Genomic DNA, 26,258 nt, shown 5'->3' with positions numbered 1-26,258 from the left:
GTTTACAGGAATTCAGCTGCCTCTCACCATTGTTTCATGAGTGGGCCAATTATCACCTCCCCCTACGCACACATAGGCAAGTGGCTTCATCTTATCCATACCCTGGTTATCCCTGCAGAGAGTGTTCAGGGAGTAGGGAGTGGGGGTGGTGTGAGGGGAGCAGCAGAGACCATCTGCTCTGCATTTCCCCTCTTATTGCTCCCTCACATACTCCCCCCTCTCCCAGGGGCGGCACAGACCTCTCCCCTGCGGCACAGAAAATAAGGTTAATAATCACAATTCCTTTCTTAGAATAGTGCTTTGTAGACTACCGAGTACTTCTATGTATCTACCCACGTTTTGCCCATCCTGATCTAACGTGAGCAGTAGGCTCAAAGCAAATTGCTGTAGGAATCAATCCCACTCTCCTCCAGCCCACTCCCAAAGGGGATGTTGTAAGTGATGAGGTTGCTGGGAAACATTCTCTTCGAAAACACCTGGCCCTTGCCCATGCCTCAGGGGCTGTTTGGTGTTGTACTGGTTAGCAGGCTGCCATTCCATCACCAGGAGAAGAGCCAAACTGCTGACATATGGTGGTCCCTCTGGCTGTCCTCGCTAGCAGCCCATGGCATTCCCAGTGGTCTGGAAATGCACCACCTTCTCCTTTTCAGGGTCTGAACTCCCTTCCGGATGCCAGCATTGGCCTCTGCTGGCCAGGGAAAGCCTGGCCTTTGACCAGTAGCTTCATTGCCCAGAGACAAGAGGAAGGGATGTTATGGCAGATTTATGACATATGAAGGAAGGTAGTCCTGGAAGGCAAGTGATTCCTGGCTAAGCAGAGCCACTCTTACAACCCCAGAGCAGAACTGGGTTCCATCCTAATGCCATAATTTGTTTGTTGGTCTGCCTGGCTCCTGACACTGAGCTACAGAGAGGAAATGGAAATAGGAGTCTTATCTGGGTCCCATCTGTTAACTGGCTACGGACCTCTGACCACTTATCTTCTATCTCTGGGCTTCAAGGTGAAAGGGAGCATACAGTTAAGACTGTATAGGACCCTGAAAGTATAAAAGAAATGAGAGTCTCGCCCATGTGGGCAGGGTGCTCATGGTCACTGCTAGGCCCTGGCGCCAGTGCCTTTGGCTGTAGTTTCCTCCACCTGGTACTATCTGCCCTTCATTGAACTGTCCATGTAGTTCTGTTGTTGTGAGGCTTAAATACCCACATACTTATTCCTCAGATGTGAAAGGGCCAGAGGAGGAGGCGTTGGGGGTCATCTACTCAAGTCCACTACATTCTAACGTGAGGAGAAAATACTGAGACCAAGAGCTCTGGAGGCCAAAGGACTGGTTTAAATAAGGGCACATGCCGTCAAGTGGCAAATCCAGAGTCTTGGTCTCTTTGTCTCCTATGGGACATCTGTCCATGCTGATAGTCCTCTCTACCTCCAGCCATGTTTTCTCTTGTTTTAACAGGTGAGCATGATCTTAACCTTGATGGTGCCATACAATGCCATCGACACGGAATCCCCACTCATGGAGATGTTTGTGGCTCATGGGTTCTATGCTGCAAAATTTGTAGTGGCCATTGGGTCAGTTGCAGGACTGACGGTCAGCTTGCTGGGCTCCCTCTTCCCAATGCCAAGGGTCATTTATGCCATGGCTGGTGATGGGCTCCTCTTCAGGTAAGGGCCACGCTCCATGAAATTTATTCTATTCCGGCATGCCTGTCCAGGGAGAATGTCACCCACTGTCAGCCTGACTATAATCTTGATGTGAGTATATGTCACAGAGACTATGGAATTTGTCATATATCCTGACAAAGAGTTTGAGTGAAGAGAATGCAAGCCCTGAAAGAGTCCCTCGGTTTGAGTCTGGGTCCCTCAATCTAGCACCAACTGAAATGTTCCCCTAATGGCCCCTCCCCTCCTGTTTGGCATTGTGTGTTCCCTTGTGAAGACTGTGGGTGTCCAACTGTCACACCGGCTGGCTTCCAGAAGGAAGGACCCATCCCAGGAACATCTTAGGCCTGCCCCTCACATTGAGGACTGGTACTGCCCATCTCTCCACTGCCCCTCTGAAGCTGAAAACATTCAAAGCTACTGTCGCAGGGAGGATAAGACCATCTGAACAGAGACTAATAACGTAGCAAAAATGGCTGCCATTTATTGAACATTTGTGATCCTGGGCGCTTTGTACATGTGCTGCCGAAGCGAGCACTGTCCTGGGTGCTTTGTATATAGTATCCTAGTTAGTTGTCACAATGACTCTGTTTTGCAGATGAATAGAGTAGATGAGAATACTCAGAGAGGTAAAAAAAAAAAATAAAAAATAAAAATAAATAAAAACTTGCCCCAATCCCCCAGCTGCTGAGTAGGGGGCAGTATTTAAACTCATGACTGTCTGACTCTAAAGACCAGATTTTTACCCACACCAATATATGGGCTTCTAGCCCCTACATTGGCCATGAAGTGGTCAATCTGCCCGTGAACACAAAGGGAATGCGGCCCACCTCTTGGTTCCCAGTGCTTACCGTATGAGGGCCCTGCAGCAAAGGCATTCTTCAGGTACGCCAAACTAGTCATAAAGCATAGAGGCCAAGGAGCTCTCAGGGGTATGGGGGGATCCTGTCAGGGACTGTCTGCCATCGGCTGTCATCTTCTGCTTCATTTCCCCTGCATACCCTCGAAGTCATCACCAGGTCAGAGCTGCCATATTTGGGGAGCTGGACAGATCAAGAAGAGCTGATTATCATGGAGATGTGACAACTTCACACATCCAACAGGTTTTTCCATTGTCAAAGAAAACTAAGAAGAAAGATGCTGGGGTCCCAAGCATGTGTAAAACACGAAAATAAGGAAAGGAGACCTGGGTGGCTCAGTTGGTTAAGTGGCTGACTCTCAATTCCAGCTCAGATCATGATCTCAGGGTTGTGGGATCAAGCCTCACATTAGGCCCCACGCTAGGAATGGAGCCTGCTTAAGATTCTCTCTCTCCCTGTGCCCCTCCTCCCACCCCCACACATGCTCCCTCTTTCTCTCTCTTTAAAAAAAAAAAAAAGGAAAGGAAAAGAAGAGAGAAATGGAAGAGAGGATAGGAGAAGAGTGAGGAGGAAAGCAGGAACTGACTTAAGGCCCACAGGAACTGCTAAGAAGCATCTGCCATTCATTCACCTCTGCTGGTCTTCTCCAGTGGGTAATTGGATTCAGGCTGGATTTAGCCTGAATCTATGAGCACGTGTTCTGAATTATTGTGCTATTTTGCCAACCAAAACCCCTGCTTTTTCATTGTAGAGCAGTGTTCCTCAAGCTTGGCATAAATCAAAATCCACTGGAAGTTTTCTAAAGCATAATTGGCTAGGCCCCATGCCCAGAGATTCTTATAAAATAGGTCTTTGGTGAAACCTGAAAATACATATTTCTAATAAGCTCCTAGGTGATACTGATGCTGCTGATCCATAGATTGACCACACTTTGGGTAATGTGGATCTAGGGAACCCCAAGCAGGTATATGAATTCTCCACCTATCACTTCTTCCTCGCAAAGCTTGCACTTCAACTCAGGTTTCTGACATCCTTCCTAGATTCAATCAACCCTTCACATCACATAATGAAGTAGGAACTTTAATAGAGAAGTTTGCCTCAAAACTAAGGCATTAAAGTAAATTCTTTTAAAATTATATTCCAGGAACCAAATCCTGCAGTAGGAATAGCCACAGTAGTGAAAGCAGGGAACCCAGAAGTAAATTGGAGGAGCAGAACCAGGAGGAGTTCAGCCAGGGGAGAGTCCGTCACCATCTGTAGCTCCCTGCTAACCCTCTGCTTGCCCCTCCTTCCAGGTTCCTGGCCCACGTGAGCTCCTACACGGAGACGCCGGTGGTGGCCTGCATTGTGTCAGGGTTCCTGGCAGCTCTGCTCTCTCTACTAGTCAGCCTGAGAGACCTGATAGAGATGATGTCCATCGGCACACTTCTTGCCTACACCTTGGTTTCTGTCTGCGTCTTGCTCCTTCGATACCAACCGGAGAGTGACATTGATGGTTTTGTCAAGTTCTTGTCCCAGGAGCACACAAAGAAGAAGGAGGGCGTCCTGGCTGACTGTGAGAAGGAAGTTTGTTCTCCTGTGAGTGAAGGGGAAGAGTTTTCTGGCCCAGCCACCAACACATGTGGAGCCAAAAACCTACCATCTCTGGGAGACAACGAGATGCTCATAGGCAAATCAGACAAGTCAACCTACAACGTGAACCATCCCAACTACGGCACCGTGGACATGACCACAGGCATAGAAGCTGATGAATCTGAGAACATTTATCTCATCAAGTTAAAGAAGCTGATTGGGCCCCGTTACTATACCATGAGGATCCGGCTGGGCCTTCCAGGCAAAATGGACCGGCCCACGGCAGCTACAGGGCACACGGTGACCATCTGTGTGCTCCTGCTCTTCATCCTCATGTTCATCTTCTGCTCCTTCATCATCTTTGGTTCCGACTACGTCTCAGAGCAGAGCTGGTGGGCCATCCTCCTGGTTGTTCTGATGGTGCTGCTGATCAGCGCCCTGGTGTTTGTGATCCTGCAACAGCCAGAGAACCCCAAAAAGCTGCCCTACATGGCCCCCTGCCTCCCCTTCGTGCCTGCCTTTGCCATGCTGGTGAACATCTATCTCATGCTAAAGCTCTCCACCATCACATGGATCCGGTTTGCAGTCTGGTGCTTTGTGGGTAAGCAACTTCCTTTGGAGCCTTGAGAGTTCCCTCTCAAGGCCTTGAACCGGCTTATCCCAAAATTGCCTCCTAGCTGGACTAGGCATCTCCATTGCAAGAGAAATCTGGCTCGGTCTATGGACCTTTGCTTTGTGCATTAGAGTCAAGAAAGCCAGTTTCTGCCTGTTACAGTCTTGGTCACTGGTTCTGAAGAATGATGCCGATCAATCCATCACTTCATTGAATATTATTACTGGACATTCTTTTTATGGATAATGAATTCCATAAAAAGTCCACTTAAAATGAATCCACATAATAAAGGGATGAAAATAGCACAGCAAAAGTGAGAGTAGAAAACTTTGACTGGAATTCTGGCTTAGAAACTAAAAGTTATGGGAAAAAAACACAATTTTTCTTACATTTGACAAAATAAAATTAAAATACCAATCATGCCCTAATTTTTTAAATGAGCAAAGTGTGAATTAAGTGTGGATTTTTTGGCATAATTTTTCTGACTAAATAAATTATACCATTTAACATCCCCACTTCATATTGACTTTTATAAAATATTCAAGACCTTTTCATTTTTTCCCAAGATTCTTTCTTCATCCTTCGATACTCCAATCATTCTCTTGCGAAGCACCCATCATGCCATCCATCTTACCGATTTTCTCTTCCTCTGTTGATAACTGATATGACTCTGCCAGCTTCCCAACTGTTCACAGTTGCAGATGTAAATCAGAAGATGCTCTTTCTAAATCCACTTTTATCACTTTTGAAGAGTCCTGCACCTTTCCCAAGATTTTTAATTTCCCTTTGTGATCAATTTATATTATATTCACACTACATGTTTCTCATACCCAATAAGTGCTGATGTTCATGAGATGGCTAGGGATTAGTGCTCAGGATAACGTGAGAGGGATGTTTAAATGAAAACGAATTTTAAAGTTCCTTAGACACTATCTTGACAAATCGGTAGCCCTGAGGTCAGGAATACGGGTGTTTAGCACTGTGTCCTCGGTGCCTGGAACACAGCGCGTGCTTAATAAATACTTCTCTATGACTAATGTTCAGATGAGAAAAAAGAAATAGCTGGAAAGGAACTCCAGGAGGTAGAATTTAAATTGTAAGCCTAGGGGCCCCTGGGCGGCTTAGTCAGTTAAGCGTCTGCCTTTGACTAAGTTCATGATCTCAGGGTCCTGGGATCGAGCCCCAAGTTGGGCTCGCTGCTCAGTGGGGAGCCTGCTTCACCCTGTCCCTCTGTTATCGCTCTTGTTCTTACTCTCTCCCAAATAAATAAATGAAACCTTAAAAAATAAAAACAAAAAACTGTAAGCCTATCAGATAAGACTTACATAGGGGAAAGTGGAGTAAAAACAGTGCTCAAAAGAAAGTGCCTAAGTCTTCCAGCAGATTCTTCCCCACAAAAGGCCAGCCTGTGTCTTCTTGTAAACATCCTGTCCCAATTTTTCACAATTCTAAGTCTCAGCCTTTGTTAGACGTTCAGGGGAGTTCTTGAGAGAACCCCATTAATTCGTCAAGGTTTTAACTACTTACATGATTTATTCAGAACCTCTCCTCCATTTAAGTATTTTTCCACTGGAACATATAGCTAACCGATGGAAAGGTTCTACTGTGGGTAGAAGCGACTGAAGAAGGTAAAAATATTTCAGTCATGTATTTGCTAAATAATTGAAGACATAGACACGAAGACAGGCAATTATTCATTCATTCCTAGAATCTTTTTTTTTTAAGATTTTATTTATTTATTCATGAGAGACACAGAGAGAGAGGCAGAGACACAGGCAGAGGGAGAAGCAGGCTCCATGCAGGGAGCCTGACGTGGGACTCGATCCCAGGACCCCGGGATCACACCCTGAGCTGAAGGCAGACGCTCAACCACTGGGCCACCCAGGCGTCCCCATTCCTAGAGTCTTAAAGCTGGAAGTGACCTTCAATATCTAGTACAATGTTACCCACAGTGTGGTGACCATTCCATCAGTAATATTTGGGCTGATTTCAGAGAGTATATGAATGAATATTTTTTGAGCTTTTAAAAATTTTACATAGTGGGCTGCCAGGGTGGCTCAGTCGGTTAAACATCTGCCTTTGACTCAAGTCATGATCTCAGAGTCCTGGGATCAAGCTCCGTGTTGGGCTCCCTGCTCAGCAAGGATGCTGCTTCTCCCTCTCCCTCTGTGCTTGCTCTCTCTCTCCAGTAAATAAATAAAATCTTTTTAAAAAATTTAAAATATTACATAGTTATTATATATATTTTCACATACACCAGAAAATAGATGATAGATAGATAGATAGATAGATAGATAGATAGATAGACTCACATGGATCTGATGGTTATTTTTTAAATTTAAAAAGTGAATCAAATTAAAGAAAAAAACATGAGTCCTAGGACAGGTGCCATGATTCATAGTAATAATTAACACTTAATATTGCCCTTACCACATACCAGCCATCATGCGAGGGCTTTCCTCACGCTGACGTATGTAATCCTCACGACGACCTTCATCTTACAGATGAGGAAACTGAGGCACTTCACTGAGGTCACACAGCTGGAGTTTGGTAGAACTAAAATTAGGTAGTGTGGGTTCAGGGGTCATGACCCTGTGTAGCCACCACAGTAAATCTGCGGTATAGAAATAACTTAAGCTGGAGAAACCCCAACATCTTGTACCCCTCCCCACTTCTCCCTCTGTGCGCTTCACAGATGATGAACCTGAACCTCTGAAAGGTCAAATAACATGCTCAAGGTCAACAGGAATAACTGGAAGCTCCTCACAGAGCTACTATTAAAATCCAGCGTTCACACACAGATCCGCAACCCGCATCTCCCCATCAGGGCACCCCTGAGCATCCTTCCTACTGGATCCGAATGTTGGATCTGTGGTTTGTGCAGATTAACGCCTACCATCGGGGCTGGGTCCACAGGGCACAAGCTCTGCAGTCACACAGGGCCCCGCCTGGGTCTAATGCTCGGCTGCTGCTTCCTTGAATTCTTAACAACTTTTTAACAAGAGGCCCTATGGTTTCATTTTGTACCGGGGCCCACAAATTACATCAGCACTCTGCATCTTGTCTATGATTTCTGGAGCACCAGAGGCATTTTGCGAGAGTGAGAAGGTGGCAGGGACCCTTGCCTTTGGGGTCAAACTGCCCAGGTGCAAATCACAGGTCTGTCACTCCTGTGTCTTAGGACCTTGGGCAGTTCACTTAGCAACTTTGGGTTTCAATCCACTCGCCTGTGAAAATGCAGATGACTCTACTAGTCTGGATCTGGTGCTGTTTGGGGCTTCAACAAGAAAAGGGGCACCTGGGTGGCTCAGACTGTTAAGCGTCTGACTCTCGATTTCGGCTCAGGTCGTGATCTCAGGGTGGTGAGGTCGAGCCCCATGTCAGGCTCTGTGCTAAGCATGGAGCCTGCTTGGGATCCCCCCTCTCCCCTTCTCTCTCTGCCCCTCCCCTTTCTCTTTCTCTCTAAAATATAAGGAAATCTGTAAGAATTTTAAAAGAAAATATTGGGGAAAGTAATATGAATTATTTCTTTCCTGGCTTTCTTTTTCAAATCAAAAATGATTCATTGGCCCCGAGACTAGCTCTCACATGCCAAAGCATAGCACAGCATGAACCTGTTCTGACTCAGGCTGCCCTCCCAGTTATCAAGCAGAAGAAAACTCCCAGAGAGCCTTTTGTAATCTTGCTGATAGCATAAACTTCAAACTCGTTCCAGAAACGGATACTCCCCGACATGGGAGGATGTCACCCTGCAGCCTGGGGCTGGCCAGACAGAGAGCACAGGAGCTTGCAGCTCAGCAAGCACCCAGCTGCTAGCCACTAACTGCTCTAGCATCATGGTCTTTGAAGCCTGGCACCTGAGTAGCTTTGCCTAGAACAAAGATTCTCAACCTTGACTACACAGCAGAATCACCCGACTGCCACTGCACTATCCTAGGCCCAGGATCCCCTCCTCAGAGATTTCTTTATTAAGTTGGCCTGGTGTGGCCAAGAACTGGGTATCTTTTTAGACCTCTCCAGGTAATTTTAATGTGCAGTCAGGTTTACAATGATCTAGAACAGGGTTCTCAAAGAGTGGTCCCAGGCCGGCAGCATCAATATTACATGGGGACTAGTTAGAAATGTGATTTTCTGCCCCAGACCTAACAAGTCAGAATCTCTGAGAGCAATTTGGGTTTTAGCAAACCCTACAGATTATTCTGATGCATGCTTAAATGTGAGAACCACGGACCTAGAGAGAAAAATAAGAAGATCATTAGTAAGCAGGGCAGATAATTTAATTACAAAAACTCCCTGTTTTTCAAAAGCAAATTTTTACGTGTGTAAAATACATCTATCCCACAACCCCAAATTGGCCTATAAAATTTTCAAAGATCTAATAGATCTAATAGAGATCTAATTTTCAAAGATCTAATATCCCACCTCTAACCTTCTGAGTCTCCAAAATGTCTGATTTTTCTTCTTAATTTCTCTATTCATAGTATAACTTTCCTGGGGAGAGCAGTGGAGATATTTTTAAATGGAGCTTCTTATGAAACATCAGCTACTTTTTAAAAAGAAGATTTACGTGGTTAGGCTGAGTCATAACTCGATAATCTTCTTAGGCACTTCTTTTTACCCAGGCTTCTTGAAATGAATCTTAATTACAGCATTTTTCTAACAATGTTTTTGCTAAGCTTTTGACCTTCAGATGAGCACGACTCATGGAGTAAAATAAGGCACAAGTCCCAACAAGATTACTCAGAGCCTGTTTCTTTTCCTTCAGAGAATAACACACATAGCAAACGTTTGATAATCCGAACAAAATGAGCACAGAGCAGCCTTGGTTTTTCCCTTTTCTCTTAGATGAGGTGAGTTTGTAAAAGAACACATCAGGGGGTTGGACAGAGTCTCAGGGAGCCTGAAACTAGCAGTGACCAGTGATGACGCTATTCGGTGGCACTCTCCAGGTCTACTGTTGTGGACCTCAGGACTGTTGTGGGACTTCATTATAAGGTAGTCATCTGGTCGACCAGCTTCAGGACTGTTGTGGGACTTCATTATAAAGTAATCATCTGGTCGACCAGCTTGTGGGCCCCCGCCCCCCAAGAGCTGCCAAGTTCTCACCTGGAATCTTTTCAGCCCCTCTGAGAAAACACATTCTTATCTAAAGACTTAGAACAGACAGTGATGTGGCCACAAACTCCATAAACCCTGTACTAAAACATAACTTACAAAGAGAAGACACACCTATGGTCTTTACCTGAGCCACTATTTGAAAATCCTTTGGGGAATGGACTCAAAGCAGCTCTTGTCATGAAGGGGAGAGGAGAGGAGGAAGGGGACCATGAACTGGAGGCAGTGAGGGCATCAAGATAAATTGATTCCTTAGCATACGTCCCATAAACAAGCTTGAAACTCTCCTGTAGACAGAGGAGAAAACAGTTGGCAACTTCATGAACTAAACCATGCTAAAAAGGGCAAAAAAAAAAAAAAAAAATCATGAAGGCCAGGATGAGGATGGCAGCAGGGCCAGTGCGACTCCAAGGAGGGAGTGTGGAGAGGATCCCGCTGACAGTCGAGGCTGCCTGCGGGCAGAGGGGCGGTCCTGGACGGGGTATGTGTGGGGAAGAGGGCCTGGGATTGATCCCCCGGTCTATGCGTCTACGCAGGCAGCAGCTGCAGTGTTGGCTCTCCTTTGAGACCACAGAAGGAAGGGACGGGGGGCGGGGCATGGCAGGGACGAAAGGCCCTGGAGTAGGTGCCCACGGTGCACCTAGAACCCACTTAGGGTCATAACACAGTGAGCCCTGGGCGGCTTTCCCCCAACACTACATTTGTAAGATTCATCCTTGTTGTTGCTCGTGGTTTTAGTTTGTTCATTCTCCTTGGCCAGCCAGCCTTCCGCTGTGATAATAACATGCGGCTTTGGTGCCCACGGGCCTGTATCCATCCCGGTGCCCACGGGCCTGTATCCATCCCGGTGCCCACGGGCCTGTATCCATTCTGGTGCCCACGGGCCTGCATCCACTCTAGTGCCCATGGACCAGTATCCATCCTGGTGCCCACAGGCCCGTATCCATTCTGGTGCCCATGGGCCTGTATGCATCCTGGTGCCCATGGGCCTGTATCCACGCTAGTGCCCATGGACCAGTATCCATCCTGGTGCCCACGGGACTGTATCTATCCTGGTGCTCACGGGCCTGTATCCATCCTGGTGCCCACGGGCCTGCATCCACTCTAGTGCCCATGGCCTGTATCCATCCTGGTGCCCACAGGCCTGTATCCATTCTGGTGCCCACGGGCCTGTAGCCATTCTAGTGCCCACAGACTATTTGATGGCTTCCAATCTGGAGCCATTACAAATAGAGCTGCTATGAACATTCCTGCACGTGTTGTTTGGTGGACACATGGACTCATTTCCCTGGGGTTTCTGTTGAGTTAGAAGTGGAACTGCTGGCTTGGATTATTGCATTTTTTAAAAAATATTCCTTTACAAGATTGCATTCTGGCTCATGGCCATTATACTCCTCAAATAAAATAAGAGCCCCCGGTTCCATTTTGCAGATGGGAAACTGAGGTATAGGGTAATGTGACTTTATGTTTGATTAGTTGCAGAGCCAGGAAGAGAATCTCCACCAGCCCCCCAACTGCCCCACTCTACCTGACCCTGCTCTTCCTGGCCACACCATATTAAACAAACCTTATTGTCGTTATAATCAACAGGGCTTGTGGTGGTATTTTAAAAACTAACCAGTGAAGTGGGAGTTGGTAGGGATTGAAGTGGGTGGGGAGGACACCTTCTCATTACCATCCAGCCTTCCTCTCTGCGTTGGCAAATGTCTGTTTTGGAAAGTTGATCCTAGGGTAGTAAAAATAAAAAAGCCTCTGGGCATAACAAAGTGCCTCAGTTATCTGCGGCAGGCAGGGCTTCCTGCTGGAAAGTGAGCCCCAGGAAGAGGTAGCTCCACCCAGCCTGAGGTCAGGTGGCCCACCTCCTCTGGCCCTGAGCCTGGTACTGCCCACAGAGGACAGGAAGCTCCCAGGGGACTCTAGAGATCCAGCGGCAGCCCCTCAGCCAGAGTTCGTGCTAGTGGGGTTAGAAATCTGCTGTTACCATCTCCAGGTCACCCAGGCTCTTCTCAGAGTTGAGTTTTTGTTTGAGGTTTTTCCCTAATATGCCCCAGAGACCCCTGCCCCCTCCTGCCACCTCTCTCACTTGTAGGTTTGGGATCATTTACTTAATTTGCATAGATGGATCAACACAAGGAGAGTAAATTAGTGTTTTGGCCACTGATGCTCAGGTGTCCCAGCATCTGAAAGCAAGCCTGGCATTTCTCAACCTCCCCTGGAAGTGCCTGAGTGAGATGGAAACAGCCATCAGTTTAGACTCAATAGATATAAATTCCAGGGCCATTTCTTTTTCGGTTTTGTTTTATTTTTATTGACGTTCGATTTGCCAACATATAGTGTAACACCAGTGCTTATCCCATTGGATGCCTGTCACCAAATTACTCCATCCCCCAAGCCCCCTCCCCTTCCTCAACCCTTTGTGTGTTTCCCAGAGTTAGGAGTCTCTCATGATTTGTCTGCCTCTCTAATTTTTCCCCACTCGCTTCCCCTCCTTTACCCTATAATCCCTTTCATTATTTCTTATATTCCGCATATGAGTGAAACCACTTGATGATTGTCCTTCTCCGATTAACTTATTTCACTCAGCATAATACCCTCCAGTTCCATCCACATAGAACCAAATGGTGAGTATTTGTCCTTTCTGATGGCTGAATGATATTCCATTGTATGCATAGACCACAGCTTCTTTATCCATCCCTCATGGAAAGACTCATGGCTCTTTCCACAGTCTGGCTATTGTGGAAATTGCTGGGGTGCAGGTGTCCCGGCATTTCACTGCATCTTTATCTTTGGGGTAAATCCCCAGCAGTGCAATTGCTGGGCCGTAGGGCACATCTATTTTTACCTCTTTGAGAAATCTCCACACAGTTTTCCAGAGCGGCTGCACCAGTTCACATTCCCACCAACAGGGCAAGAGGGTCCCCCTTTCTTCACATCCTCTCCAACATTTGTCATTTCCTGTCTTGTCAATTTTCCCCATTCTCACTGGTGTGAGGTGGGATCTCATTGTGGTTTTGATTTGTATTTCCCTGATGACAAGGGATGCGGAGCATTTTCTCATGTGCTTGTTGGCCATGTATAGGTCTTCGTTGGAGAAATGTTTCTTCATGTCTTCTGCCCATTTCATGATTGGATTGTTTGTTTCTTGGGTGTTGAGTTTAATAAGGCCTTTATAGATCTTGGATACTGGCCCTTTATCTGATAGGTCATTTGCAAATATCTCCTCCCATTCTGTAGGTTGTCTTTTAGTTTCGTGGACTCTTCCAGGGCCATTTTAATCACCGATTTATTAAACAGTTCCTAACCTCTCTGGGATGATGGATGAGAAAGGACTTTTTTACAAGGGTTTTACGATCACAAAGTGTCCTACCACAAAGAGAAGGCCCATTAAATTGCCCAAGACATAATTCTTCATCTTGTCTAGCCTCAACCTCTCTTGGGCGCATTCTCCACCAGGGAATTTCTGTCTGGAAGAAGAGCCAGTGTCTCCTTTCAAATATTTCCCTTGGCTGTAAATGGCCTTTCGCAGGACGCATTGCCATTACCTACGAGCAGGGCTGGCATCCAGCCCGTGTGCCCAGGTACAGCCATGTCTGTTTTTAAAACACTGATATACTTCTGTGCCTGCTGCTCACCAGCCGCTGCCCTAAGTGTCTCCCCTCTCAAAGATCTGTCAACGGAAAAGAAATAACTCCAGCCCAGCAGGAGGGTCTCCAAGACCCTGATGCAACAAAAGAAGATAATTCCCTTCTGAGTTTTAACATCACACCTGCCTTTCATTTATGAAAAATAGAAAATGTGTAACTACAAAGCAATGGATCTAAGTTTTTAAATGAATGGCAGGATTAAATTGCAAGCATCCATTAGGCATCTCATTCTTGATGAGATGAGATCTCATTCTTGAGGCTTGGTTCCAAATGACTTCCAGCTTATGCCGAAAGCAAATCCTCTCTCAAAAGATAAAACTCTGCCATCTGTAAAGATTTACAAAGAATAGGACAGCAGTCCCAATGACAAGTAACAGTGCCCAAACACTATATCAAGCAGTAATAGCACCATCGGAGTCTTTAGCCTCATAAGGTGAAGAGTTTTTCCCAACCAGCTTAGTAACTCAGGGAGATTTTAATACTTCTGGATATCAGATGATATTAAGGAATTATTATTAGTTTTTAGATGTGATTGATTATGATACCAGGTTTTTTCAAGAAGTCTGTTTTAAAGATACATAGTTAATCATTTACAGGTGAAGCATAGGAAGGAAGGGATTTGTTTCAAAATAATCTGAAGAGAAGGGCGCAAGGAGGTGGGTGTCAGGAGGGAGCTAGTGCCAAGTACATGAGGTTCTTTATACTATTATCTCTGCTTTGGTATATGTTTGCAATTCTTCAAACTAAAAAGCTAAGCAAAAAGTGTTTCAATCAGTCTATACCTCATGGCCAACCCTTGGTAGGTGAGAGAAATAACAGAGGCACTCTGGGTCAGGACACGGAGAGCCCCTGAAGGATTCACAGCATGACCACTAACAGTGTTGCTGTGGAAAATCTCTTATTTTGTCCTATGCCCCAGTATCCTGTCTGTGAGATGCACATAATCATAACCTTCCCATTCCCTACCACCCGCCGCCCACCCCCCAACCCCCGCCCGGCCACATACACTCTCTCACTCACACTCACACTGACACTCACACTCACAGACATTCCCAAACAGGCTAGAAGGAATCTAAACAAGATAACATATGTATAACATTTGAACCCCCTGGGAGAAAGGTACAACATAAATAATGCATCATGAGGACCTCAGCACCCAGAAGTGTTGTGTGAAGTTCAGTTTAGATGATTCAGAATTCCCAGAATCCCAGCAGACTTTTCAGAAACTACCTCATGCTTAGTTTTCTAAGCCAACTGGAAAAAGGAGCAGAAACAAAACACCCTGCTTCTACACAGGAGGCTTTTAGCAGCTCTGTTTACTCCTCCGACACAAAGCCTTTGTTTATGCGTGACAGATGGTAGTACATGCTCCTCTTCTCTCTCTCTACCTCCCTTCTACCCTCCCTCCCTCACTTCATTTGTTCCCCTCTGTTTCTTTGTCCCCCTCTATTTTGCCTTTTCTCCAATCCCTGGTGCCTTAGACCACTTTCTTGAGCTTACTTAAGTGCCAGCAACAAGGTAAGCCAGGGTAAGTGACTTTGTCCAGGCTGACCATTCATTCTATCAGGCTGCATGCCCACGGTCACTTGTTGGTTGAGAGCACTCATATTTGAAATATTTTATTAATTTATTTGAGAGAGAGAAAGAGAGCATGGTAGGGAGGGGCAGATCAAGAGAAAGAGAGAGAGAGTCTCAAGCAGACTCTACTGAGCCCCAAGCCTGGCATGGGGCCCCGTCACACAACCTTGAGATCACAACCTGAGCTGAAACCACGAGTCAGACACTCAACCGACTGTGCCACCCAGGCACCCCAAAATATATTTTTGAAGACAAAATAACACACCATCAAAATGACAGGGGGTTCAGAGCAAACATCAAAAGGCCCATAAACATTTACAGGGCAGATTTCCATGAAATTCCCAAAGAACAAATGTAGACATAACCTCTTACTCAGTACATACTGTGATAAGAATGGTCTATAAAGCAGCCTGCAGAGGGCAGGTGTGAAGGTCCGGATATTCAAGAGTCTTCTCTCTATCCATGTGGAATGCTGTCTTGGCCTGTCTCCCAGCCTGTTTCCTTTTTCTGTAAAATAAAGGTGCCCAAACAGATCTATAGACTCTTTCCAGCTCATATCTAGGATTCTATGAGGCTTTTCAAGAATTCCCATAAATCAGTCTAGCTGACCCCACCCCACCTGGTTGGGGCAGGGAAAGGTCCGTCAGAACACATGTCAAACCGGTGCTTGAATGATGACCTGTGTGATGTCAGAGCAGAGAACTTAGGGGCAAAGGGAAAAGGAAAAGAAATGGTATTAAGTTCAGTCGGACAATGACTTCCTTAGAGAGGGTCGGAGAAGGGGATCAGATGGAAAGAATTGATATAATAGATATCAAGCAGGAATAGGAGGCAAGATTTGACACCTGCTTTGACGTCTAAGAGAAAAAGAGAGCAAAAAGGCAAAAATGAGCAAAAAGAGGTGTGTGCCTATTGACTCCAACCAGTCTCCTGAAATTTATTCTCAAGTCTCAAGCATGCTTCCAATGGAGGCATTCTCCAAGAAGCAGCATACTGGCCCTTTTAGAAGGGGTCTTAACTTGATGCCTTGTCCTCCACAAGGGTAATAACTATCCCCCACGGCTACTCCCCACCCCCCAACAAGAAGGAGTAAAGAGCCGTGTTCAGAAAAATGAAGTCGCTATTTGAGAGTAGCTCCATCTGCAAATGATTAACTCTGGGATTTATTACCAATTAGGACTATAAATCTCTGCTTACTTTGGCTCCCGGAAAGTTGATTTCACTGGGGGTTGGGGTAGGGGGTGAGGAGAAAGTCATTTGAGACAAGGAGGGAGAAATCCAAGCTTAAAAAGACACACTTCAAATTCAAAAGGAGCAAGGTTTCTCAAGCACCAAAGAGGAAAGCAGAACTTGACCTTGCGGTTCTAAGCAAACAGCTGTAGATGCCTGCAGGGTTAGCAAAGTGAAACGGACTAGTGCCACTCCAAAGAGGGTGCCTGGGGTCTGGAAGGGGGTTGGATAATCGAGTGGCATCCAGTGGCCGAGCCCTAATATGGCCGGTGTTCACAACGGAGTACGGGCCTCAGGAGCTTTATGGTCCTGATCTAAGGGGTTCCCAGTCTTGGCTGACCATTGGACTCACCCGTGAAGCTTTAAAACATACCTATGCTTTGATCACACTACAGACCGATTAAATCAGAATCTCTAGGGCTGGGGCTTGGGCGAGAGGGCAGTTCAAAACCTCCCCAGGTGACCCTCTGGCGGAGCCAGGGTTGAAAACCACTCTGATCTCATTTCAGCCTCATGGCAATCCCAGGTTATAGGTACGGTCTTTCTATCATGAAGAGAAAACAGAGACACAAAGAGGTGAAGTGACTGGTCCAGGGTAAGCCAGGTAACAGTGATGAGGGCAGGATTTGAACCCAGGGCTCACACTCTTCATCACCATGTCCTATTACTCCCCAAGGCTATGGTTCTCAGCTATTCCAAGCCCTGAGCTTTCATGAGCTTTTCAAGATAGAAAATGGGGTTTCTTGGGCCACCTGGGCGGCTCAGTGGTTCAGAGTCTGCCTTCGGCTCAGGTTGTGATCCCAGGATCCTGGGATCGAGTCCTACATCAGGCTCCCCATAGGGAGCCTGCTTCTCCCTCTGCCTATGTCTCTGCCTCTCTTCCATGAATAAATAAAACCTTAAAAATAAAGAAAATGGGATTTCTCAAACTATTTTTTAAGATTTACTTATTTATTTATGTATTTATTTATTTATTTCCAGAGAGAGAGGGAGCATGAGCAAGAGGGGCAGAGACAGAGAGAATTCAAGAAGGAACACCTGGGCGGCTCAGCAGTTGAGCGTTTGCCTTTAGCTCGGGTCATGATCTTGGGGTCCTGGGATCGAGTCCCGCATCAAGCTCCCTGCATGGAGCCTGCTTCTCCCTCTGCCTGTGTCTCTGCCTCCCTCTCTGTGTATCTCATGATTAAAATTTTAAAAATCTAAAAAAAAAAAAAAAGGAATCCCAAGCAGACTCCTCATTGAGCACAGAGCCTGATTGCAGGGCTCAACCTCAGGACCCTGAGATCACCACCTGAGCCAAAACCAAGTGTCAGATGCTTAACCGACTGCACCACCCAAGCACCCCTCAAGTTATTCTTATATGTAATTTCAAAAAAAAATTATAATAGAAATGAAACATTAGCTCTTATTTAATACTACATATTAACTAGGCAAGCAAGTTTCTTCCTCCTGCTTGCAATGTCATCAAATAAGGAGGTTGCACTGGAAATTCATGCTCCTCAGGAGTTCTCATTCATTCACTCAACAAGCATTCATTAAGTGCCAGTCTTCTGCAGAGTCTATAAAATGGAATCTCCTTGTGCAGTTAATCACACAGTAGATGTTCTAAGGGCCGTAGTGGCAGGCACCAGACACCCCAAGAGCCCACAGAAGAAAGTGAACAGCTCTGAGTGGCCGCAGTCCATATGATACTCCTTTGGTGAATGAAAAAAGGCAAAGTAAACCATAGGGCATTATACGCCCACCGCTCAGTGGTGAAACGAAAGATGGAGTCCCTAACTGGAGGTGAGAGATAATAAAATACTGTAGGAAGGGTAGGGACCTACTGTGGGTGACTCACAAAAACTTAAGCCGGGGTGGAAAATGCAAATTCCCAGTTGGCACCTACACGACAGTAGTGAACAAGGGGGGTGAGGACAGAGGTGACCAGAGAGCCCCCGATCTAAGAGGCAGCTAATGCTCACCTCCAGCCACAACCGTCACGTAGGAATGTGGGAGTAGTGATGTCAGACCGCCCGGCTTCTGGAGGGGAGGCTGTAGATATGGGTTGTTTAATGCAAGGTTTCCCAATTCTTAAATGACACCTAATTTGAGTCTCTTCAAGACACTCTTTAGACCAAAGAAAACACATCCACGGCCAGCTCTGCTTGCACCACCGAGTATCTCCCCACTAGCCCCATGGATCCCAAAGCTCACTCGCCCGTGCCTTTCCCTCCCTGCAGGTATGCTCATTTATTTTGGGTACGGCATCTGGAACAGCACCCTGGAAATCAGCGCCCGCGAAGAGGCCCTGCACCAGAGCACGTACCAGCGCTACGACGTGGATGACCCCTTCTCGGTGGAGGAGGGTTTCTCCTACGCCACCGAAGGCGAGAGCCAGGAGAACTGGGGCGGGCCGGCCGAAGACAAAGGCTTCTATTACCAACAGATGTCAGATGCTAAGGCAAACACCCGGACGAGTAGCAAAGCGAAGAGCAAAAGCAAACACAAACAGAACTCAGAGGCCCTGATTGCAAATGATGAGTTAGATTACTCTCCAGAGTAGGAGTAACCACACAAGAAACGTGTAGAAACGGTGGTGGTTTCTTTTCAGTAACTTAACCGTGGGCTAGAGGGTGAAAACATTTTTGGCTCTCATTTCAAAAGTCCAGCCTTCCCCCAGAGTCAGTCCCCGGCCATAGCCTGTCATTTGCTACTTTTGCCCTTCTGGATAGTTCTGTCGAAGGGTTTAACCTGGGTTCCATCACTGATCCCCTTATTAAAAAAAAAAAAAAACCTAAACAAACAAACAAAAAAACTAAACAAGAGGCTACAAAGAAATTCTCTCTTAGGTGCAACCATCAGAGCTGATAGCAGCAAATGTTTCCCAGGCCTTTGCTTTGCTGGTTGAACCTTTTTGCTTCTTACTGAGACCCCAGAAGCAAGGGGCTAACTTCTTGGGCCACACTGAGGCTACAGCTCCTCCTGGAGATGTGCCAAAGCAGGTGGGTGTGGGCACAAGGCCGCATCTCAGCCCCCAGGATGACAAGGGCAAAGATCCTCCGGGCACACCCCACTGAGAGCTGCTCCCAGAGGTCGAGGGCAGGTGGGCCTTGGCGTTTCCTCAGCAAGCAACACTTTGTCCTGAAACCTCACAAAGACGAACTCATGGAGCAGACACACGCTTCTTTCCATTCACCAAGCCTGTCACAGTCTCCAAACTCTAGCTTTAGGACCCAGCAAAAGTTAGGGATGCTGAGACCATTTCCCCAGAGGTTTCGGACTTACCATAAAGCAGTCTTGCAGACCCAAACGATATGGTGAGAAGCACCATCAAAGCGCTCCTTAAAGGCCCAGAAAAAAAAAATTAATTCTTCACCTCTTGCAGTGAAGGCCAGAAGGGCATTGGCAGGACTTAACTCTCTGCCACACCTTTCCTTTTGCCAGCTTTTCAGCTCCTGCTGATATAATGAAAGGGGGCAAAGTTGGAGCATGATTTCATGGCATTGATATGCCTTGAAGTGGGCCGTTTGTTTTATAATCGGATAAAAATCTTTACAAGGTGAAGTGACCCCGCCACTGAGATCACATTGCAAATTCTATTTTAAATTTCCAAAACTATAAATTGTGTAGTTTTTTTTTTTTTGAGATCTGCCGCCCCCTGATTGGTGGGGGCTCCTCAGAAAACAAAAATGCTGAAGCTCAACTACTTAGGTAATCGCATTCCAAGAGATCACGTTTCACTTCTGAACCTTGAGTAGCTCGCTCTGTTCTTCGACCTGCATTTTGTCTGTTATTTCCCGAAGCCCAAAGAAATACCTACCTGGTAAGGTCTCAATGGGGCCAGAAGAGGGGCTCTTAAAGGAATTTTCTCGGAAATAACCTAGATGAGAGAAGGCACAGCAGGAAAAAAACACATGGCCCATAAATTCTACTCTTGGGTCCCAGGGATTCCTGGGCTGCGCTGAGATGTGCCCTGTGAACCAGCAGGCACAGTTTCAATCAAGCTACAATCTTTGTGGGAGTTTCCTGAAAGGGGGGCAAAATAGCAAATTTCTTGCCCTCTCTCTCCCGGACCTAGCATTATGCCAAAAGTTTTCCAAAATACATCAACTATTGTGAAGTGTATTCTTTCTTAAAGGCTGAGGTCATGCCATCTTGGCAGGCTTTAGGATTATGGAGAAGAGACGAAAGTCCATTTTTTTCACTCCGTGAACACTGATTGAGATTGAACCAAGTACTAAGCACTGGAAATAGAAAAAAAGTGTAACGTTCTGTTCTCGGGGGCTCTCAGTTCAGGGAATGGGAAGCACTAGAGCCTGACAAATGCAGATAAAACAACCAAGACTGACAAGTCCTCCTGGTTGATGCACTGGGCTTTTAACATAGAGTAAAATAAAAGGTCAATTGAAGCTAATATTTTTTAAACATGCTTTGAAGCAAATTGCGTATCACACCCATGGCCAATGAATGCCAGTAAATTCAAGGAACTTCTATTTTCTAGAGCTTCTTTTTCATTCCTCTGTATTAATTGTTTAGAATTCTGGTTTCCTGGGGCCATTTTGTCATTTTAACGTGATGCATGGCAAAGCCGTGTTTTCTCCTCTCTAAACTTAGCCCTAAAGATACAGTGCCTGGCCTGTGAAATATATCCCTGGGGATGAACTGTAGACTAATTATCAGTAGTTTTTGTGAATACAAAGTTTTGATCTAGTTTCAAGACTCAACAAATCTGCCTAAACTAAATATGAGGTGTTAAGACTGAGATATCCAGATAGATGGGGCGAGGCTATATGCATTAAAAATAGTCAAAAAGAAATATGGATGTAAACTAACACAGTCTTAAGGTGGATGAAAGAACCCCCTTTTATTAGCAAGGGTTAAGTATTAAGGTAACAATAGTTTGGTGGCAGATGTATGAAATTTCTGGAGCATGGGGAGAGAGGATACATAGTAAACACCGCTGGTATTAGTTTCGTGAAGACACAATGAATGGCTCTTTTTTTACTGGAGGCATTTCTCCCAAGTCTTACCTCCTTCTTTTTATAATCTTGGTCTCTTTCTTTCTCTGTCGTTAGTCATCTCCGTAGCAGTCTTGGTTTAAAAAAAAAATTCAGTATGATAGAAAAAGATCTTGTAAGGTAAATTGACATGTTGTTGTTCACGTGTCCCAGCCTCTGGGAAATGGTCCCAGATTTCACAATGCAGTCTCAAATACCATCATTTACTAGAATGATCATATTAGTGTTTCCTAGCAATTTCCTCAAGACCGCATTGGTGGAATCACATTAAAAGTAAGATCACCTATAATTACCGTAGAAACGTAGCCTTCTTGAATGGAGTCCAAGGAAGACCTACATTTTATTGAATTCTTCTCTCCTGCAAGAGCTCCTCCAGGGAGGTTTCATCATGTGAATTAGTGGTGTGGAGCCAATTACTTGATTGTTTTGTAATTGTATTCTATTTATTGGTACTTTGCTTCCTTTCACAATGATTTCAAAGTGGCTATTAAAATCCATATAATGTAAAAATAAGTGAGGAGCTTGGGTAAATAAAGACAGAAATAGGAGAAGACAAAGCTAGAAGTGTGTTCAGTGCACAAATGCACAATCTTGAGATGTGTTGCTAAATTTCTCAATGAAGGGGCAATTTGAAAAGTAATAATAATGGAAAATAATGGAAATGTTGGTAATGACAAGAAGAAATACCCCCACATGATAAGAACAGATCTTTCCCCATGAGGCCAGAGAATGGCATAGATCACTGAAAGCCACATAGAAGCGTCAGACTTACTTTGCCAGCTACGTGTGCCCGGCACATAGTAGCCAGGCACGTAATAAATATCGGATGATCGGATGGATGGATGAATAGATGGATTAAAGGGAAGTGAAATATCATTTATTTAACATTTTTTCATGGAGTGTGCTATGCTGTACCTGTGCTATGGCATAAGACATGGGGGAAATGGGATATATAAGATATACAAATAAAAACCATAGTGAAGGGACGTAAGAGATGAGGTAGTTACCATGTCCAATGGGACTTCCAGTATGGAAAAGACTTCCTTCTGTTGGGGAAAATGATAGAGAATGCAGTCCTTGTGTTGAGCCCTGTGGAACGTGCAGAACTTTGCCATGTAGGAATGGGGGGAAGGCTTGCCAAGTGGAGAATCAGCACGTGTCAGGTGGAGACGGCTGACAGCTGTCCCTGACTAATACTGTGTACTATGCCTCCTTCCAGGGAAGGCAAGAAACTAGTTTGACAGGAGCTTATGATGCATGATTGATATATGGAAGAGTAAGATATAAAGCTGGGAAGGTGGCGAGGGTGTATTCGCAGGTGGACTTGAGCGGCGAACTAAGCTGGCTGGCTCTGCCTGGGTGAGGAGACACTGGGGCATCGATGAGGGTATGAATTAGGGAGGGTTGGGCTTTCAGAAGCTGGGGCAGTGGCCTCATCCATCTGTGTAAGGAGCTAACAGATCTCATACACATTTCAAATTGATTTAATATGTTAAAGGGAAAAAATACCCAAATTTAAGCAATGTATGATTGGTTCTTCTTTTTGAATCCTGGCTGACTTCATCATTAACCTAGGAGAAGGATGGTCATTTAACACGTAGACAGACACCACCAAGTTCTTCACAGCCCCTTTAAAGTTTTCAACAGTAAGCTTGACCAACCAAAACTTACAGTTTTTTTTCTATCTAACTAATCTAGAAAGCAAAATCTCAATTCCAGATTTTACTCAGCTTGAGCTCAGGGCCACATTGAACCGGTGAAAGGAATCAGATGATAGAATTAAGTTAAGAACCCGATTCTACTTCTTAGTAACAAGCTGACAGCTAATCAGTTGTCTACATAATGGTCGTGATGAGCCTGTCAGATAAATAGGGGGGAAAGTCGTTGAATTTAACAGTGCATTTGTGTAGATATAAACCCAGCAATTACTGGGACACAAAACACGAGCTCCTTGCAAGCAATGTTTTTCCCCTATTCTCCTGAAAAGTATTGATAAACGTGACCTCCTGTACATCGCACTTGTAGGAAGTCTACAAGGGGCTACCTTTTCTCTATATAATAAATAGAAGCTACAGGACTTTCAGAATCGGCCTACAAGACTAAAAGAAATGGCTGTCCCCTCTCCCCCAGCTTTTACCGCTGGTGACATGTCCGTGGAAGCCCGTGGAGGGTCAGTCACAAGTTCACCTAATTTTGTATCTCGGAGTGAAGAGGTCAGAAGTCAGGGAGGGAGTGTGTCCAAAGCCAGGGCTGGGAGCAACTCACTGAATCCAGGTAGAGTTAATGGCCCCCTCTTGGTTGCAAGCGTTCAGGTTAGAGAACAATCCAGAGACAGCCTTAATTTCTTATGTTGGCAGGGAGAGGGGGCGAAGGGAACACACTCTCCAGAGTTTGCCACTAAGGCTGCAAGACAGCTCTCTGTTCTTACGTCATTTGCGACAAGACTAGTCAAAGAAGGTGTTTCTAACCAAAATTTTCATGGAGCCTGGGTTTCTTCTGCATGCTTGTATCTCCCTGACACTGAGGACCCATTTGTCCACAAGGGCCCTTTGAAGTCCCTGAGAGAGAGAGAGAGAGGCACCAGCTGATAACCACTGACGGCCTGGCCACGCAAGAGCCAATATGCGTAATGAGACAGCGGGCAAACCCCGAAACAGCCTCCCAACCCACAGGCCCCACAGCAAGCAGGGGGCCGGGTGTTGTTCATCAAAGAGTGGACTTTGTGTTTCTCAATTGGAGTGGTGATGGGTAGCAGAAAGGCCCTTTCATGTACATAACTGTTAGTCCTGTGTCCGATTTTTTCTCTAAGACCTCAGAGGAGAAGCGATTGTAATTTCTTTTCCTCTCTGGGAGCTACCACTTTCTAAAATGTTTTCCTCTCCTTGCTCGGCTTGACTGATCCGTGCATCACTCTGAAAACACCTAAGCAGTTGCTCTTGTCAAAATTCTCTCTCTAAGAAGATGTTGTGTTGTTTTGTTTTGTTTTGTTTTTCTTTTAGGACTTAAAGCCCAAAAGGGATTAGCGGAAGTTCTGAAGCCCATCAAAGGTGAACATTTACTCTGCAGTATCAACTAAAATAGTGTTAGAAACCACTAAACAGTGTTCTACATGCATGGACTTCTGACCTTCATAGAGAACTTTCACAAGGTCAGCTTTGGGCTTGAAGTCTTCTGAAAGCAGGGGGCTGTAACAGCTTACCCTAGGAGAGCATTTAGTACATTTTGGCAAAACAAGGAGAGAAAATGGCTTTGTATGAGAATCAGGAAAAATCCAGAGGCAACCTGGATGTTTTTTCATTAGGGATTCCCCTCTGAGCTTTTTTCTTTTTTTTTTTCTATGATGCTTTCTTAACATTGACATCGGTGACATTGGCTACAGAGAATTGGGGGTCAGGTGAGCATCCCGGGAAGGGGCAGACTTTGAAGGATTGTGTTCACTTGGGTAGTGAGCTGAGGAGGGTGCTCCCTGCCCGTCTCCCTGTGACTGGTATTGGCAGTTGTCAGTCCACTGGTCTCACTTGTGCTCCCGAAATGTGAGAATCTACAGCAGAAATCATCAATTCCCCCAAAGCAAAGACGTGCTACGTTAATGCTATGATAGCGCACAAATACCTCAACTGTCCGGACTGATAGAGGGGCTGCGGGTTTCAAGAGAGCAGGTGTTGTCCTCATCCAATGTAGTTACACCATCTAACAACAGGACTCGACTTTCTAGCTTTTCTCACTGTGGAAAAGAAACGTTACTGTTTAATCCGTATCCAAAGTTATAAATACAGCTTGTAAATTTTACGAACTTGTTTCATTTTTGTTTGGTCCTTGAGAAGTACGACTTGCTTTTTGCAGATGGTAATTTATCGTGTCTTTCTCTGCTATTTTTTCCTTTGGTATGAAACTGCTGTGTTTGTTAAAAGTTTGTTCGTTTTGTGGTTCTTAATTCCCATTGGTGCACTGTACAATGGGGTGTTGTAGTGTATCATCGAGAAAGAAATAATATGTAGATATGTTCTGGAGTGTGTTTTATTTTCAAACAACTGTGGTGTTGACGATATATTGATTTCTCGAGATATTAAGGGAAAATTCTAAATTTACCAAAATGTGTATATTTTAATAAATGCATAAAGCTTTATTGTGTGCCTTTAAATTTAAAAATGAGTTCTAAAGAAAGTCAGAAACAAAGTGTCTTACTGTCAAATATCCATAGTAATGTAAAGCTGTTACACGGAAGACTACCAAAAGAAAAAAAAAGAAAAGGAAAGGAAAAGGAGCTTTCCCGTATTTTGTTAACCTTAACCAGTACCTGAAGTCTGATACTTTCTTTCCACTCTAGAATGGAGATGAATAAGTGAATCATGCCTTAAATGTTTCAATTATCCTTTGTAGAAAAGCCAGATAAATGAGCTCATTTTTTTTTTTTTGGAACTAATTGCATTATTGTGGAAAATTCGTTTTTTCGGAATAAAAATATTTTAAAAATTACAGCTAATCGACTATTACAATTTAAGTTTGAAGAAAGTCAGTGCCATCCTACCTTTTTAAATTCTTTATTTCCATGTAGAGAACAGAAGTTCTTCCTTAGTGGATTCTTGGGAGAACAGCAAGTGACCCAATCTCCCTTTGACCATTTTCTTCTAACACGGTGCTGGACTCTGTCTGGGACCCCCACCCCCCACCCCGGCTGCCTCCCAAATGACCCCATTCCCAGTCCCAACTCCTACCCGCAGCCACACCCCACCCTCCCCGCTCAGCACCAACAAGCATTCCCATTCATTGCCCCCATTCGTTTTAAGGACAAAGTGAAGGAACATTACCTGCCCACAGATAGCATTTATTTTCATTTTTTGACAGTAGAGTAGTGACATCTGGAGAAAAGGTAAAGTGGTACAGCAGGGTCACATAGTGTCACACCGCATGAACTACAAAGAACCCTCCATGTCTTTATTTCCTACAATGCATTGCTCTCCTTTGCAAAGGTCTACCTGCCTGAGT

General features: G+C 45.1%; 1 protein-coding gene and 1 long non-coding RNA gene across 3 annotated transcripts in view; one reads left to right on the top strand and one right to left on the bottom strand.

Moving 5' to 3' along the window:
- LOC144302701 (uncharacterized) overlaps positions 1-15,755 on the bottom strand; it is a 54,367-nt gene extending 38,612 nt beyond the window's left edge. The window contains exons 1-2 of one of the 2 annotated variants that reach the window (XR_013369708.1): positions 15,426-15,755; positions 2,512-2,703 (exon numbers count right to left, since the gene is read on the bottom strand). This is a non-coding gene — a long non-coding RNA (uncharacterized LOC144302701). The remainder of the gene's footprint in view (positions 1-2,511; positions 2,704-15,425) is intronic. The other variant, XR_013369709.1, reaches the window with a different exon arrangement.
- SLC7A14 (solute carrier family 7 member 14) overlaps positions 1-25,398 on the top strand; it is a 111,609-nt gene extending 86,211 nt beyond the window's left edge. Inside the window, exons 6-8 of the mRNA XM_077880316.1 lie at positions 1,455-1,663; positions 3,816-4,693; positions 18,495-25,398. Coding sequence (XP_077736442.1) covers positions 1,455-1,663; positions 3,816-4,693; positions 18,495-18,817 — 1,410 coding nt within the window. The 3' untranslated portion in view covers positions 18,818-25,398. The remainder of the gene's footprint in view (positions 1-1,454; positions 1,664-3,815; positions 4,694-18,494) is intronic.
- The last annotated feature ends 860 nt before the right edge of the window (positions 25,399-26,258 follow it).

Source organism: Canis aureus, chromosome 31 (assembly GCF_053574225.1).
Source record: "Canis aureus isolate CA01 chromosome 31, VMU_Caureus_v.1.0, whole genome shotgun sequence".
NCBI lineage: Eukaryota > Metazoa > Chordata > Mammalia > Carnivora > Canidae > Canis > Canis aureus.
The sequence above is the reverse complement of the archived record's forward strand: the minus strand, read 5'-3'. Positions and strand labels throughout refer to the sequence as shown.